Below are 17,683 nucleotides of genomic sequence, written 5' to 3' on the forward strand. Positions count from 1 at the left end.
TGAAAAGCCGAACTTTAACAGAGAAGTCAGCTTTTCACTCTACTGCACATGTGCCTATTGTGTTAGCCGCAGCGAAACGCAGACGGAAGGAGGAAGCGCATCACTCCAGGTACCCCGGGCTGGTGCTTTTTTCTCCTAACAGGGGCACCAGCCCGGGGTACGAGGTAAGCAATTAAAGTCACTTGGGGGTGCTTAACATTTTAGCACCCCAAAGTGACTTAGCCTTTCCTTCTCCTTTAAACAGTAATGTCAAGAGATCTTATAAGAAACAGTAAAACTAGAGAAACATTCCTTAGCTAAAGCAGCCCCAACCCCTTATTATATAAATATTACTTAAAGATATCTTCTGGAGATAAATGGCCATTTATATTTTGTCCCTTTGCAACCAGTACATTTATTTAAAATATATTGGAAACAACCATCACTTAAAATATAAAACAACACTAAGATGTTATTACTGATAATTTCATTTACTACACAATTGATTGTAAACATTTTTAGATTTTGCATTATATTGTACTTGATACTTCTGTTTATGTAAGTGCTACATTGTCCTTTGATTTATTTTGCAATTTACATTAAGATTTGTGATGACTCTTCCAGGAGGGGGACATTTTTCTGTTCATAATAATTTAAACACCTGGTGCCTGTTTGTTATTGCATCAGTCTTAATAGTGAAAATGTGAAGGTGCTGATTTACACAATTGAAAACATATTGCTAACCTTGGCTTTTTACTAGGCTGGTTTAAATTGTTGAAAGTGAAAGGTTCCCTATAAACATAAATGATCTTAATAATTACTATATTGTTCATGTTAATAGCTACTATATTGTTTACCTGATTGTGAGATTGGGAAGAAGCAAATATAAGATGGTGTCTGAAGTAGAAAATAAAGATGGCGACAGAAAGCTGAACTGATTTTTGATCACCTGCTGCCTGCTAAGGACCTCAATACCCCTCCTTATTTCCCTCTATTTATCTGGACCACATGTGGCAGAATTACCCATCCACTCATGCTGCACATACAGCTGTTGAGGTAAAAAGATAGATATGAGAACCACTGATTTATGAGACTGAGTGCATCCTGATTCAGAGAGCCCATCCTGACATTTCATGTAGGTTTATTGTGGAACTGTGTATTACATCTAGCCTTGTCCTTTCCATTTATGAGTTGTGTTATTTATTGTTCCTGTCCAGCTACTGTAACCCTTCCTTAGATCCCTATTATGTCTGTGTGATGGTGCATGAGTTACTGTGACATACAGTGGGTCAACTTTCCTTTACTGCCTGTATCAAAAGAGTGTAAATAAACAGGGAGTTTTGTACTTAAAAAAATCTAATAAAGTAACAATGAAACAACTAATAACAATGAAAATACATAAGTTACCATTTGTCTCTGTAGAAAAATGACAGTAGTCAGTAAAGATTTTCTGTAGATTTTTTATTCAATGGGTCAGGACCTACCCAAATCCATACTCAGGATATGCCAAATTCCAGAGTTGGTTTGGGATTCAACTGGATTTTTTTTAGCAGGATTCCGATTTGGCCATATTCAAACCGAATGGAAACCCTTAAAATCATGTTACTTCTAGTCACATGGGTGTCACAACTTTTTTCATATGCAAATTAGGGTTGGGATTCGGTTTGGCCAAACCCTTCATGAAAGATCTGAGATTCATACGACTTCCAAAATAGTTTTGGTGTATCCTAGATTTATATCCTGGATTTGATAATGATTTGGCAGCACTTTTACCTTTTGAGTCAATGGAGGCTTTTGGAGTTTATCTTTATTAGTAAAGCAAAACATTCTCTACCACCTATTTCTCCACAGGTTCCTCCCCCAATCTTATTTAAGCTTTTAAAGTGCATATTAGCCTGCCTCTTTTTATTCTTGGGGTCCTCTGAGTATATGGTTCCACTACATGCCCTGTATATTGACACTATCTGACCTTTGTTCTATGTATTGCCTCTGTATGCCACCTGTCCTGATCCCTGGCCATGTGTTTTGGACTTTGCCTCGTCCTTCCTCCTGCCCTAATCTCAAGTCTGCCATAAGCCCTGACCTCTGAACTATATACAGGACTCTACCTGCCAACTTCTCTGACCTTTGGTCTGTGTGTTGGATTCAGCCTCAGTCCACTGCCTGTTTTACTCTCTTCCTTCTCACGGCCCTATTTACCAGTGTTAATCTGGCCATACACGTGTAGATTTTTTAAAGATCTTTTTGTTATTATACAACCAAGCGTATCTTAAAATTATTGTTTAGAAGTACTATTTCTCCATCAACAAAAACGACCATGGTCCTGCAAACAACTGGACAAATTTCATTGTTATGACTAAAATATTCAAAACTGCCTGATCAACTTTTTGACTGATGTCAGATAAAAAACTGGTAGATGTACATAATTCGGGGCACACTAACCTTTTGATAAATTGATGGTTGGTCAAATTATTGGTCATTAAACGGAGAAAAATTGTTATATGTATGGCCAGCTTTACCAAACATATAGGCTTCAGTCCATCTATACTCACCCGGTTATACCTTGCAGACCTGACACCCTAAGAAAGTCTGCATAAGTGTCTTGCATGCCTCCTATCTTCCTAGCATTTGCTAGATGGGTGAGTGTCAGTTAAAATAGAGTTAAACCATCCAAAGAAATATGGGTAGAGGAGCTATTTTTTGGGCCTATCTCTGCTCCACTTCATGTACCTGTACTTTTCAGTGCAGATAAAAAGAACTGAGGAAGGAAGCCTATTTGCTTCTCTCAGCCTACAGAAAAAATGCAAGCTGAGAGCAGTGGAGCCAGTGCTCCCTGTGCCCTTGGCCTAAAGAACTGTGGTCACCTGGCCAAAACACTCTACTCTGGTACAGGTGGCCCAAACACTCTCTGCACTTCCCGTCAACACGTGTCGTGAAGGAAGGTAGGCGGCACATATGCACAGATGGGTTGACTTCCTTGTCATCACTGGGCTCAGTGCAAAGGTCAAGACTGGGTTGGGGGCCCCTGAGGTAGCAGACTACCTCAGGAAGTAGCCCCAGACACCCCAGTCCAACATTGCTTTTTTGTGAAGCTTTACTTCTCATTTAATGCAATAGCTTTTTAAGGCTGTATTTTCATGCCGAAAAGTAGTTAAGACACTAGATTCCGCAGTGGTACCTCCAACATTTTAGAATGATGTCCCATGTGTGTTAGTCACTGACAATAAATCGTGGACAACTAACAGTTCCGAAATGCCTTTCCACCGGCAATAACAGGAGTTGCATCACTTTGGTTTTACAAAGTCTCCTGCTTTGGAAAACTGAAGCGATGTGAAGGTGATTCTATTTGTGCCGGTGAAAAGGCATTTCAGAGCGTTTAGTAGCCCGCAATAGTAGAGATTTATCGCGGACGACTAACATGCTCCATGGGACATCAGTCTTAAGTTCAAAGACTTGTCACGCTTGGGGAAGTCAAACTTTTACTATGCTTTTATTCTAGCAGTGAAATAGCACTGTGAAATATCTAAGGCTGATAAATATGCTGAGACAGGTACAGAGTGGAGAAGAAATTTGAAATTAGGAAATTAAGGTAAGAAAAAAGGGAGAAAGTAGCCTGGATGAGACAGGACAACATGAGAAGGACTGTTGAAGAAAAAAAGTATAAAGAACTGGGAGAGGACACAACAGTGGAGGGTGCAGAGGAGATTATTGAAGGGGGGAGGATACAGGAAATTGGAGATATACTGGAGAAGAGATATAGAGAGTGGGGGAGAAGCTGAGGGTGGGAGAGTCAGAATGATGAAAGACAAGGAAGAACTGTATATCGGAGCACTTCCTGTAGTGAACATCTATTCTGCTAGTAAAACCACTGGTAATCGTATTATCATGGTATATTTGCTTTTGCCTAATTTGTAGAACTATAATACTGTGCAAGAATGTAGTCATAAACAGGGCTTCCAGACAGTTTCCGTAAAAAAACAGGAAACTATAAAAGATGTTGGGATGTGTCTCTCATATACAATACCTCATATGCATAAGTATCATAACCAGAGTTCCCTCAAGCTGAAATCACATAATTTGAAGATGAATAAATACGACAGATCCTTGTTCTTAAAAAAACAGACTAAAACTTTGGTGAACAGCAAGACTGGCAGCTAAATCAGCAGTCATTTCAGGATGCAGGGACTGGTTTTGCCAATGGATTGATAAACTCAGTGACCTATTACACCCCAGGGGTGTAGCTCTGCTCCCTGGCCCACCTTTTGGGAGTGGTTTCTCCCCATGTACCTTTTAAACAGTAAAAGAAGCACATTGTTTCATCTATTTTATATAAAGCTTAACCAAAGATTAAGTGATACATATATTCTTCACCATCTGTGGTAAAAGAAAATGACACTGATATATGCAGGGCCACTGGACATAGGGGCCCAATGTTTTTTTAAACAAAACATCTGTTGACACACCCTAGTAAGTTTCATTCAGCCTTACTGTGTTCAAATACATAAAGAACAAATACAGATAAAAACAAAGGCACAAATGGACATACTTTCTTACATACATAGTACAGTATATACAATTACCCTATACTTTAACATTTGAGTATAAAATTTGGGTATAAAATAAAAATGCATGAGGGCAGAGAAACTCTGAAGTTACTTATAATATACTTCAGAGTTTCTCTGCCCTCATGCATTTTTATTTTACAATAGGGCAAGCTGTCTGTGTAAGGAATTATGGGTTTTGGCTCTGTGGGACAGAGAACAACTGACAGTAGGGTAAGAGAAAGAGATGGAGAGAAAAGAGATAAAGTGGCCAAGCCATGGGATGAGTTGAATTATTCTATTGTGGTTGAATAAGAGGTTCTGGTTAAGAGGAAAGTGTTGGCTTTTCACTTTGTTACAATCTTGTGGAAACTCCACAAACCAAGATAGTAGATAGTACCTCAGCCCTAATCAAACATAAGGTTAATGCCAAATAACAGGCAGCCTGTGTATAAATAATTTGCTCTATGGAGTAAGTGTACTTGCAGGCGTGGCATCAGCCTGTCTGCACACATAGAGTGAAAACACTAAGGGCTCTGGCACACGGGGAGATTAGTCGTCCGCGACAAATCTCCCTGTTCGCGGGCGACTAATCTCCCCGAGTTGCCATCAGTTGCCAAATCGCCGAAAATGCCTCACAAGGCAACTTCGGCGATTTGCCGAAATCGCGCCGCCGCGTGTGCCATCCCACCGGCGACTTACATTGCAATTCGCGGGCGACTAATCTCCCCGTGTGCCAGAGCCCTAAAGCAGTGCTTTAGTGTTCCCCAACCAATGGCTCGGGGTAACATGTTACTCACCAACCCCTTGGATGTTGCTCTCAGTGTCCCCAAACCATGTAATTATTTTTGAATTACTGACTTGGTGGCAAATTTTGGTTGAATAAAAACAATATTTACTACCAAATAAAGCCTTCTGTAAGCTGATAGTGTGCATAGAGGCTACCTAATAGCCAATCTTAGCCCTTATTTGGCACCTCCATGAACTTTTATTATGCTTTCTAAGTCTTTTTACATTTGACTGTGGCTCACGAGTAAAAAAAGTTGGGTATTCCTGCACTAAAGTATGCATTTTCACGGCAAAATCCAAAAGGCACTTATTCCACTGAGCTGATGGGGGTGGTTTTGGCCAGTTCTCTGCCATTCACAGGAGAAACAGCCTTTTGTGGCATTACCCTTAAACCCTGATAAAGTGATGAAACAATGCAAACCTCTGTATCACACCTGGATTACATTGTAAAATATACAGCCCCACCCCAAGCAATACTATTACTGATAGTAAACTGTAAGTCAAAGTGGGATGTTGCTGCTAAAGAACAAAATATGCTACATTGCAATATAATTTTATTGTTTTTCTTCAGATAATATACAATGACTTCTCTGCTGCTGGGTTAAAACAAGTAAACTCTGATGCCTTGCTAGAGGGCCAGTATAACTCCTGTCTACTTAGCAGTGTTAATGGGCAATGAGCAGGCTTTTGGCAAATGCATTTGCACTCTGAAGAAGAGACTGTATGAACACAAGAGCTGCTACTTTCCAAACTGCGCTCGACTGGACCCAGTTATACAAGTTGAATATATACTTTGTGTCATAAAGAGGTGAGTTTCGGGTACACTGCTCCATTTAAGGGGCTTGGATGCCAGGCTCTTTTTCTCAATGTATGCAGTCTGGTTAGGCCCTACAAAGAAAATGTGCTTGAAAAATAGTGTGGTACGGATAAATACAAGTGCTTTTAGCCCATTGAATCACACCTTAAAAATACAACCAAGTTAATAAAAAACAAATGCACTTAAAAGGTCCCAAAGTCACATTCTCTGATGAGCAGGCACACAATCCTCCTCAGTTTTGTTTGCACAGCTCCCGCTTCATTAGGAACCCCTTGGCGTAGCACGTTGAGTGGACCATGTTCTTTTTACTGACATATGCATAAGGCAACTTGTAAAATGTTGTATAGTTTTGAAGCACCCCTATCAAATCTGTCAATGTCTTTGGACTTTAGCATTAAATGACAGAACACACTTCCTTGTCAGAAAAAACTGTTTTTGACTTGTAAAATGAATAAAACAGTAGTGAAAATGTGACACTTCTTCTATTTATTGTGCCTGTACTGCTATTATTTTCCTATAGTATTATCCTGCAGTTCCAAAAACTGCATTATGGCCTGTAGTTGGGATTTCTCAAAAACCTCAACCATCGGATGGAAAAATTATTCTACACAGTCCTGGCCAATGTGACACAAAATGCGTTGCATTAAATGGACGGACTACTATGTGTTGCAGTTAAAAATCAACTGGAGGGCCACAGATTTGGAGCTAGGACCCGGCAGCTCTGCCTACTAATGCAAAGTAAGTAAACCCTCCCGGTAGGCGGGGCCACATCAGAACCCCGCCCAGCTGTGCTGCCCCACACCCTCCTCCCCTTAGTGCCTGCCTGTGTGTCCGAGGGGAGGAAGAAAGAAAGAAAAGAGGGAGGGGAGAGAAACAGCCCGGCTCACTGTGCTGGGAGCTGCCACCTCAACATGGTGTAAATCCCTTCCCTGCAGCAGCCAGCCGATAGGAGAAAGGTTGGGGGGGGGGAAGCGTGAGACAAGAACGGAAAGGAGACGGGGAGCGCCCGCACCCAGGCACGACCCCACGCTCCCCTACCCAATGAGGAGTTGGAACATTGCGAGAAGAGCGTGACTCGCCCTGTTGTGTCTGGGTCCGGGGGGGATACATACGGGGGGCTGCTGCCGCTGAGACATACTGAGGGTGGCGACCATGGCCAACGATTCGCCTGCCAAAAGTCTTGTGGATATAGACCTGTCGTCTCTGAGGGTGAGTGAATCATGGCATGTGTGAATCCAGGCTTTGTACAAAGGCGGCTGGCTCATTCCTTGCCCTGAATGATGAGGAGCAGCCGCAGCAGCAGCAGCAGGCCCCCACCCAAATGATGGAGGCTGGGCTGAGCCCCTATTTTTTCTTTTTAGTCTTGCTTGTTGTGTATGTTGTAGGAGGCCGGTGGGGGGCAGCTTTCTTTCCTCCTTACCTTGTTTATGGCTGACTTTGTCTCTCTGCCCATTTTGTGGGCATTCTGTTTATATTAGCCAGACAATTCAGTCTGTGGCCTTTCAGATGATATTATACTAAAACTCCCAGCACCCACCCCACTGGCACCAAAGTGCAGGAGAGTATTTCAGCAACAGCTGGAGGACCAGGGGCTGGGCATCCCTGATATGCCACAGGGGTGTTTTCTGTGCTGAAGAGTTCCTCTCATTCACCCTGGCTTCCTTTGTTTGCATGTGTTGGCATGTGCCTCAAGTGGAGGAAAAAGGAAAATTAGGGAGCAACAGCTGCACCAGTCCCCCTACCCCAACATCACCCCTCCCCACCAACCCCCTTGCATGTGCTGCTTTATACATCTTGGTTTTTTTTTTTGCTTCTTTTTCAGGACCCAGCTGGCATCTTTGAATTAGTGGAAGTGGTAGGAAATGGCACCTATGGACAAGTATATAAGGTGTGTATCAAATTTTATTTAGAATTTTAATAAATAATGCTTTAGGTCTTGTGCAGGAGTGGTAAAACAGCAACATCCTCTTGAAGAAAACGCATTTGTGGGATACTGGAAACTATAAGTCAACTGATGGGTATGCAAAGGGTGCAACTATCATGGGCCTGTCATTCTTGAGTCCAGTACAAATATGCTGATTGGACTAGGCCCCAGCCTGGCATGTGGCATTCTGATTTCACCCATGGAGAGTGCTGCAGTTATCTTCATTGGTCATTTTGGTTTGAATATCTCATTTGTCTGTGCATACTTGTATTGCCCGATAGGTGGTTTATTACACTCATTTTCACTAAATATATAGACTTTTGTTGGCTTTCATAATTGGTGTACTTTGCAAAATTACATTCATCTACAAAGTATATATGCGTTTACTATCAACCCCAACGTTATGTGCCTTAACAATATACAAGACAAGAATATGGTAATATTAACTGAATATTTTTGTGTAGCACACCGCACAAACCAAGTGGTGTGGGTGCTGGATTTTCTGGGGACTTCAAGGTCACTGTTACCATTATATATATATATATATATATAACATTGTTAAAAAAAAGTGACACCTGAACAAATGTTGACAAAGAGGTTTGATTGGTTTGTGTTGAATAGTAACATTGTAAACTCCTGTTGGATATTTATCTCAGTAGGCATATGTTCTGAGTCTTCTGCAAACCTTGATTAGGATGGGACAAAACCTTATCCCAGTTGTAGCATGAAGAAATTGGCTAGCGACTAGACATACTTAATGGCCTGTGTTTGATCAGTTTTAAATAATCTAATAATTTACGTATTTAGGTTTTTTTTTTTAATTTTAATTACAAGCACACCTAGATTATAGAGTTAGCTATAGTTACAGTATACAGCCTTTACAGGGAAGTGTTTTAATTTATATAAACTGTAACAAATATGGAATCTTCCAGTTCCTTTGCTCTCTGTATAAGGCATATTAAATACAGTGAGGACATAAAGAACAATTCTGCTATCAAAAGGTAATGATCGACTATGATCTACCAGTGGTTATCTGTAAATCAAAGCTGACCAACAGTGCTTGGTACTCCTGACTTTTAGACTGTCTCTAAACATGTCACTACCTTGTGTTTTTTTTTTTTTTTTAATTGTTAAAATTATTGTTGAAAATAAGTTGCCAAAACTAGTAGCCATGCCAGAAATAGAAGCAGCCACATGTGAATGTCAGCTGAAATGCTCACTTGTGAAAGTTGCTATGAGCCTTTCCCCTGGGACACTTTGCTTAGCTCATTAAACCTCACCGGAACGTCAGCAGTGACATAGTGTAAGCTCGACTGCCGAACACTGTTGTCATGTAGTTTGCGCCTCACTGGATTGCAAATTTATGATCTTCATCAGAGCATAAATAGAATATAGCTTCCTTTAAGGTTACCCGCTCTGTTGTAGTGGAAAGAGATGGCTGCATGTGCACTTTAGTTGATTTATTGACTTTACTTTGTCATTTGCAGGGCATGACCATGTTTCTATGTTGCACCTTTACTATTGATAAAGGAGGTTTTGTCCTTGGATGTTAGGACACATGAATCCTTGTTCTGATCTGACCTTTTAATGCGCTGGCTTTGAGGTTAAATTGGCCTGAATTGTGTCTCTATTTCTTCTTGTACACCCATATAGTGAGTAAATGAAAAAAAGCACCAATGTATATACATTTTCTTTTGACTTTTCTGTAGTGGCTTAATTTTTTTTGTAACTGCAGATACAAAGGAGGTTTTCTGACACATAATCTGTGAAATTCTCATTTTGAGTATCAGTAAGATTTCTATTTAAAGAGTAGACCATTGGTCTGTGTGCGGTCATAAGTTTTTTTCAGGGATCAAATTTTGCCACTTTCTCCTCAGAATTACCTAAATGGAAAACATGTTTGTTCTTCATTAATTTCTTCTTTAAGTTCAGGGGCCTGTATCCCTGCACCTGATTGATCGCCCCCAGGAGGTCTGTATTGGTAGATTTTGACCATTCTTATGTGTATTGAATTTGTACTACATCCTACCAATTTATATTCCCTTACCTTTGCCTGTGTGCTACTAAAAGGAACTTATTATGTTTATTATTTTTTAATTATTACATTAGGTTACATAATGTGAGATGCTTTCTATTCAGTCACTTTTAAATTGTAGTGTCTAATAAATGCTAATTAGCATAACAATATTGGTGATCAAACAAACTCCTTAAGGGCCCTTCTACTCTCATTTGTTGTTTATTAAATAACTTTACAGATATTTTTTTTGTTTCAAGTGGACCTGTCACCCAGGCATGAAGCGCTGTATAATAAAAGTCCTTTTCAAATTAAACATAAAAACCAAAATTCATTTTTATATTAACACATTCAAGCCCATTATAAATGCATTTAAAAATCCCAGCTGTCAATCATATACTGCCTGCCAGACAATTACTTAAACTTTCCATTCAGCACTCACATTCTCCCTACCTTCTCACCATCCAATTGTGTAGCCAGTGCATGGGCAAGGGCATCAGGTCCCCCATTCTGGCACATACACAAGATTTTGGGGTGATACAAAGCTTGCTGTAATAACAGTGCCCACAAAATGGCAGCTGTCTGCTGGCTGTGATTGTATATTCCCAAGACTGAAGGAAACAAGATATATATTTCATTTATATAGCATGTGAATTTAATTTTGCTTAACAAACACAATGGAAAAGAAATTGGAATTATTTCTTAGGGGGACATGTCCCCCTTTCAGCCCTCTGTTTGTGTTAGGTTTGACTGTTAAGAAAGTGATTGACCAGTTATGATAACTTTTTTATTCTTTTGGAATAAATTTAATATGAGAGAGAGAAGTGTGCATGCGGAAACAGAAATTACCTTTTCTTCTGAAAATTGTGTGTGCCTGTATTTTGAACACTAATGTGTATGTGTGTGCTTGTAATGACCGCAAGGCAAGGTCGCGAGTTCTGGATTTCATGAGGCCTGGTGATGATGAAACAGATACTGTGCTGCAGAGGTTGACTATTTTCATAGGTAGGGAAGGCCTAGGATATGTAGAGAAGACTTTTGGTATTTAGCTATTACCATAATTAATAGGTTATTAAAACAGAGATTGTATGTTTCTTCTATACTGTGATTGGATGAGAAATCTATGTATTTTACAAGGCTTGTAGAATAACAGGTATTGCTGGTCCATTCAGTGGTATTATATTCTGTGCAAAGAACTTCAGATTTATAAATGGCAATATATAAAGTAAAGATCAGATATTGTTAATGAATTCAGTAAATTCTGTGTGCAACCAAATAACAAATATGCTGAATCATAAGGCTAAAATCCAGTTCTGTGTACAAAAAATAAAAGCAATGTATGAATACAAAGAGGTAAAAATGCCAAGTACCAAGTACACCCATACCCAACCCTTGGAGGAGGTATAGTAGTACTGTGCGAAGTGCTTCATTCCCAGAATGTCTACAGCTCTTTCTCAAAGCACATCATACCTTTACACTCATCAGTAATGCATTGGCTTTGGAACTTTGGAACAATCATTTGAGTGTAACTTGAGTGTTCTGGAAATGCTTTTGAACCAAAACAGTATATAACTTGGAATAGATAGGTACATTGCTAAGCTCCAGCACAGCCACCCGCTGTTTGACATGGTATTTATAAAATGCCTCTTTGCTCTTTTAAACTGACTGGCCTTGATTTAGGTTGTGTTTAATTTTCTGAAAAGAATAGTCAGTCACAGCAATGTCCAAATATATGGGCTACCTATGTATACTTAAATGGGTTGCATTAACAGCTATAATTTATCTTTGAATCAATGCATATTACTTTAGTTTAGGATTAAATTTTCATTATTAATGTCTTAACAATACAGTATATTTCCCTAGGGTTTAAAGGATAGAAATCATCAACTTTTTTCCTACTTTTTTTTCTGCTTCTGATAATGTGAACAGAAATGTGCAGATTTTAAAAAAGGCAACTGAGCCTGCCCCTTAACAGTTGCTTAGCTATGACAGGTTTTTTTTGTGTTGGTTGCTACAGTAACCATGAAATTCTGATTTACCTTTCCAGCACCAATTATTAAATACTATTTATCTAATTTGTGTATTTATGTACTGAATCCTTGCCCAACCTGAGAAGTACGTTTTGCACTTTCACATAATTTGTTACACAGGTATTTGGCAAAAAATCTGCCCCCCCCTTTTTTTTCTTTTTGCAAATAAAAGTGGCCATACATGGCCAGTTCACTCATTTTGTAAGATTTACAAACAAGCGGATCTGGGACTGAGTTGACCATAAAATTGATATTATCATCAATTAGGGCCTTTTAAGACTTGTCTGAGTACCGCATCGACATCCAAAGGGATTTTCATACCTGTCGAGTAGACCCCTGGACAGTTTTCACCCAAATTGGTTGGTCAGAGGGCCCTATACACAGGCACAGTAATTCTGCTCATGTATCGGCATCTTTATTGTCCATCATTTGGTGTGTCTTTTTTGGCTTGGGGATTTTACAGGTATGGAGGCGTCTGCTGAGAAAGCATCCAAGGAAAGTGATGTATTTTGTTTTGAGCTGACTGCAATTCCAATTTGATTGTTGAATGTAATAACACCTTCTTATACAAGTAATTTTTTTTTACTGTGTTTTATTCGCCCGGTTTATAAATGTTCATCTTGGGTAATCCTAAACTAAACCATCCTGTCCTGGAATTAGGCCTCCCAGCAGCCTCTGTCATCCAGAAGTCATTAGCAGGTTGGGAATCCCTGCACTGTGCACAAGTACCATACAGGTGCAGCAAAAAAAAAAAATTGTCTTTGCTGGTAAATTGTGTTGGATGCATTGCTATTTGACATGCCTGGACTTGTTCTTAGGGCTGTAGGTTTCCTCTTAATGGAAACAAGTGCTCACTGCCTGCATGTTCTATTTTCTTAAACTTTACTCAAGAGTTCATTTTTTTCTTCTTTATTAATTGAATGAAGGATGGCATCTAGATATGATCATTGTTCACCAATGATTTCTTAGGTCTTTGTTCCAAGCTTAATGAAGCGACAGGGAGAGTTTGCCTGTAAAGTGCTGACTCAGAAGGCAGTGAATAGGTCAGGAATCTAGGTGTGATTGACAAGTACATGGTATTTAAGAACTTATTGCAAACTCAAAACCTATTTGCAGGATTTTCACACTGATTCTGGTAACTGGATATACATACAGAAAAAATGTGAAAGTCATTTCCATGTAAATAAATAAATATATATATAAATATATATATATATATATATATAATATATATATAAATTATATATATATAATATATAAATATATATGCTGTAAATTATTAATATATAAATATATATATATATATATATGTGCTGTGTTTTGTGTGTGTATTTAATATCACACACCCACTCAGGCTTAAATGATGGTTCATGCCATTGTTTGTGCCTTAAAACCATTTATTCACTTTGTATACTCTAACCACTTATCCTGTCGTAGTGAGCAATTTCTACATAATGCTCATGTTTTTTATCCACTCAGTCTGTACATACATATATACATACATACATATGATTTGCTGATTTGTACTGGGAAACAGACTATAAGCCAGACAAAACAAATAAATACGCTTGACAGTTTCTCTGCAAGTCTTTGTTAAATCTGGGAGGAAATCGTTATGGGCATATCCTTCATTTAAAGGCAGTTTTCCTTTTGAACTCCTGGGTACTTTCTTAACAGAAGTTTGCTTAAAACCACTAGGAAGTGCTGAGAATGGAAGGAGGAAAACTCAGCTCCCTGCCTTCTATATGATTCTTTTCCCCCAGTTTGACTACCTAGCTAGATAATTTTTTGTGATTTAAAACAATAGACAAAAAGTATGTTCAGCAGAAGGTCTATTCATTGAGCATCTTGAAAAAGTGGTTATAATGCCTCGTTAATTAGCTGGCTTCTGCTAAATTGTTTCAGGAGGTAGAAATGCAGAGGATGTAAGCAGCCAGGCAGATACTGATTATAGTAGCAATTATATATAGATTATACTAAACTATTGAAAATCTTTCATAAAAGCGATAGTGACACACTTTCGTGAAAATGAATCACATTGCTAGGCAAATTTGGCCACAACCTTGCCCTTAAGCAGTGTTCCCCAGCCAGTGGCTCATGAGCAATATGTTACTCACCAACCCCTTGGATGTTGCTCCCAGTGGCCTCAAATCAGATGCTTATTTTTGATTTCCTGACTTGAAGGCAGGTTTTGGTTGCATAAAAATTCAGATGTACTGCCGACCAGAGTCTGCTGTAAGCTGCCATTTCACATAAGGGCTACCAAATAGCCATTCATAGCTCTTATTTGGCACCCCTGGAACATTTTTCATGCTTATGTTGCTCCCCAATTCTTTTTCCATTTCAATGTTGCCCAGTTGTATAAAAGGTTGGGAACCCCTGCCCTTAAGAGTAATGCCAAACCATTGCATACTATGGAAAGGAATTTTTGACCGTTGTAGTGTTGCACTAAAATGTGGGCATAAAAACAAAATCTGTTGTTGCCCTGAAAACCTCCTGGATTTTCAGTGGAGAGCGCTTCTTCCTTTGGGCTGGAAGCAATGCAGTCCTTATAGGACAAGGAAAGGGTGCTTTTACAAAGTTGCTTATTTCATTTGTCTCATTTCCCTCTCCCAGATCGCTACCTTTGTTTTCAGAAAACCTTCTTGAAAGCGAATAGTCAATCATTTAATCTAAGAGTTTCTTTAGTAGATCGCGTCTGCCATTTTTTTCGTGATTGCGTCACCCTTGTCAATCTTCTGCGCATGTGCGAAATTTCTTTGTGTGTATCAGCATAGTTATGCTAGTGCCAGAGACAGAGCCAGCTTCAGGGGACGAGCGCACGCTCACAAGAAGGATAAAGTACGCATGTGCTGACTAAAGAGCTGGTCTCGGTGCAGGAGCTATGCATTATGGGAATCTTCTTTACACAGCTCAGTGTTTTTTCTTCCTGTTTGGCTTCTGATCATCTGAACGGTTGAAATATGGGGAGACTTAAGGGCTCTATTGAGACAACTGAAGGTATGCCTGCAGCTTGAGATTAATTCTTTACTAGCCTTTCCTTCTACTTTAAGAGTGATGCTTTCAGGTAAGCAGGTAAACCATAATGGAGTAATGAATGTCATTAAGTACCAGTGAGTCAGGATATTTGGGGGCATGTTTGTAAAGAGAGAAGGCTTTTAACATTCTTGCTTAGTAATACCTACAACTAATGGGTTCTTTCATTAGAAAAAAAACTTAAGTTCCTAAAAAATATTTGCTTATTTTTTTTTTTTGCTTTTACAAGGCACTGCATGTAATAAGTGAGGGCTAATATTGTTATCTGTAATTGTCTTTTAAACTGTTTTATGCAATTGCCATTGAGCAGTAAATATTATGGATTTTCAGCTGTCTGCGTGCAAGGAGCGCTGTTTGGTTCAATGACCACAGATATTTTATATGTGGGTGCAATTAAGCCTTTCTGCACTGATTTTGTAAAATGTAGTTTTTATGTGACTGCCTGTGAAGTAGATGCAAACATTTTTATTTATTTGAATTCCATAAATACTGATATATTAATAAATGCTTGTGCCTGCATATAATGTAAGAATGTGAGGGCCGTTGTGCTTTGTAACTGCAGCTTTTTCTAGAACTTTGTTGCCTCCGTGACCAATAGTTTGGGAACCTTTGCTCAACCAGTGTTTTTCTTGCTTTTTAAGTTCAACTACTCTTGAGACCTTGTCAGACATAGCTTTGTTAAAGGAGAAGGAAAGGCTAGTAAAGAGTTAATCTCAAGCTGCAGGCATACCTTCAGTTGTCTTAATAGTGCCCTTAAGTCTCCCCATATTTCACCTGTTCAGAAGATCTGAAGCCAAACAGGAAGAAAAAACACTGAGCTGTGTAAAGAAAGTAAGTAAGACTATGGGGGAAATTCACAAAAGTGGTGATATTGAGACAAAATAAAAGTGGAGATAGATTTGTCGGATTTTCCACCTAATTCACAAACTTCTATCTCCACTTTTGTGAATTTGTCTTTTCAACAGAAAGTTTTCAGATTTTGTCATTTTACCGACATTTTTTTATGAATTTGTCTTTAGCTCTTAGTAAATCTGTCGGTGCCATCAAACCCAGTCCCACATCTACATGAGCCTTGCAATAAGGATTTTACCAGCAGGATTTTCATTTAATTTGCCATTTGTCATTGCTGTTTGCTGATATCCAAGATGGCTGCTGGGAACAGAAGGGACACAGCTAAAGGTGGGGGGTGGGGGGAGAGGAAATGCTGTTAAGCAGCTCTGTAGTTCTGGACATGCTATGGGGGCACAAATAAATTGGGGCAAATATCAGTGAAGTGATTAAAGAGGGGGCACTGCTGTTAAAACTAAAAATTTGCCTGGGAGGTTTTACTTCTCCTTTAAATAAAAATGTATACAATATATTTACTCAAAATGTTATTATTGCCTCATCCATTAAGCTAAAACTAGCATAATCATGCAAATGTGAGGTAAAAACTTTTTATATATAAGATATAAATGTAACTTTTTTTTTAATCAGTGTTTTCTTGTTTATAAAATGTTAATGAGGCTTTTTGCACCTATTGTTCTAGGGTTAGACAGAGACTTGTCCCCTAACAATAGTCTACTAATTTCCATTAATATGCTAATGGAGCTCCTACCAGAGGTGTGAATTGGAGACTGGGTGAAACCAAACAAGTTACACTGAGCTTTACTCCATTTTTAAAATGTCGGGGAAAAAATGTTGTTAAAACGTCGTATAAATGTCGTTTTAAAAGAAAAATTCACAAAAGTGTCTGTAAACTGTCTTTCTTTCACCAAAAACGGAAAAGTGGCGGTTGAGTCGGAATTTAGGCGGATTTCTGTTTGTGAATCTGTAGAAAGTGTTTTCCACCACTTTTTCCACCACTTTTACTCCAAAAAAGGGCTATCTCCACTTTTGTGAATTACCCCCCTATGAGTCAGCTTCCTGCTGATTGGCTCAGATCCACAATCCTAAGGGGGGGGGGAGTGAGTTCTTAGCATTCTTGAGGGAGGGGGGAGCAGGAAAGAGCAGAAAGCAAAGAGCTGCTGTCTCTGGCAGAGGAAAACAGACACAACTAATCTTTTGACAGGGAACTCAGTGCAGTGTGAGTGCTTATGGCTGTATTTACATAGACCTTTCTGATAAAGCTTACTTAGTTTTTCCTTTCCATCTCCTTTAAAACTTTAAAAATGCTAATGAATAAATAATTGACCATAGTGCCATAAATATCAAGGATAGTCAGTTCTAGAACTTACTTGCCTTCCAGTAGTATCAAGGGGAGCAAACAGGCATTCCCTCCATATTTTACCAAAACTGGTCCCCCTTGGGAACCATTGCCCTAAAGTGAAGCAAATGTCATTTTCATAGAATTTTTATTTATTTTTCGCAGCACCACTAGCCCCTCTAAAAATTAAAGGGGTTATGTATTTAAAGGATAACTAAAGATCAACAAGGAATGTCTGGATATGTTTAACCATATGTTTTGGATTCATTTCCAGCCTAAGGCAACCACAACCCTTAGTGGGGAAGATCTGTGCCTGCAAAGATGTCTCCAGTAGCTCCCCATCTTCTTTTTTGCTGATTCACTGCACT

The 17,683-nt window shown here is 39.1% G+C and overlaps 1 protein-coding gene across 8 annotated transcripts in view; it reads left to right on the forward strand.

The window, feature by feature from the left end:
• Window positions 1–6,935: 6,935 nt before the first annotated feature.
• Window positions 6,936–17,683, forward strand: part of map4k4 (mitogen-activated protein kinase kinase kinase kinase 4) — a 105,080-nt gene continuing 94,332 nt past the window's right edge. For 7 of the 8 annotated variants that reach the window (XM_002934506.5, XM_004911785.4, XM_012957671.3 and 4 more), the window contains exons 1-2: window positions 6,936–7,335; window positions 7,949–8,014. In XM_002934506.5, coding sequence (XP_002934552.1) covers window positions 7,279–7,335; window positions 7,949–8,014 — 123 coding nt within the window. In that variant the 5' untranslated portion in view covers window positions 6,936–7,278. The remainder of the gene's footprint in view (window positions 7,336–7,948; window positions 8,015–17,683) is intronic. The other variant, XM_004911783.4, reaches the window with a different exon arrangement.

Source organism: Xenopus tropicalis, chromosome 2 (genome assembly GCF_000004195.4).
Source record: "Xenopus tropicalis strain Nigerian chromosome 2, UCB_Xtro_10.0, whole genome shotgun sequence".
Classification (NCBI taxonomy): domain Eukaryota; kingdom Metazoa; phylum Chordata; class Amphibia; order Anura; family Pipidae; genus Xenopus; species Xenopus tropicalis.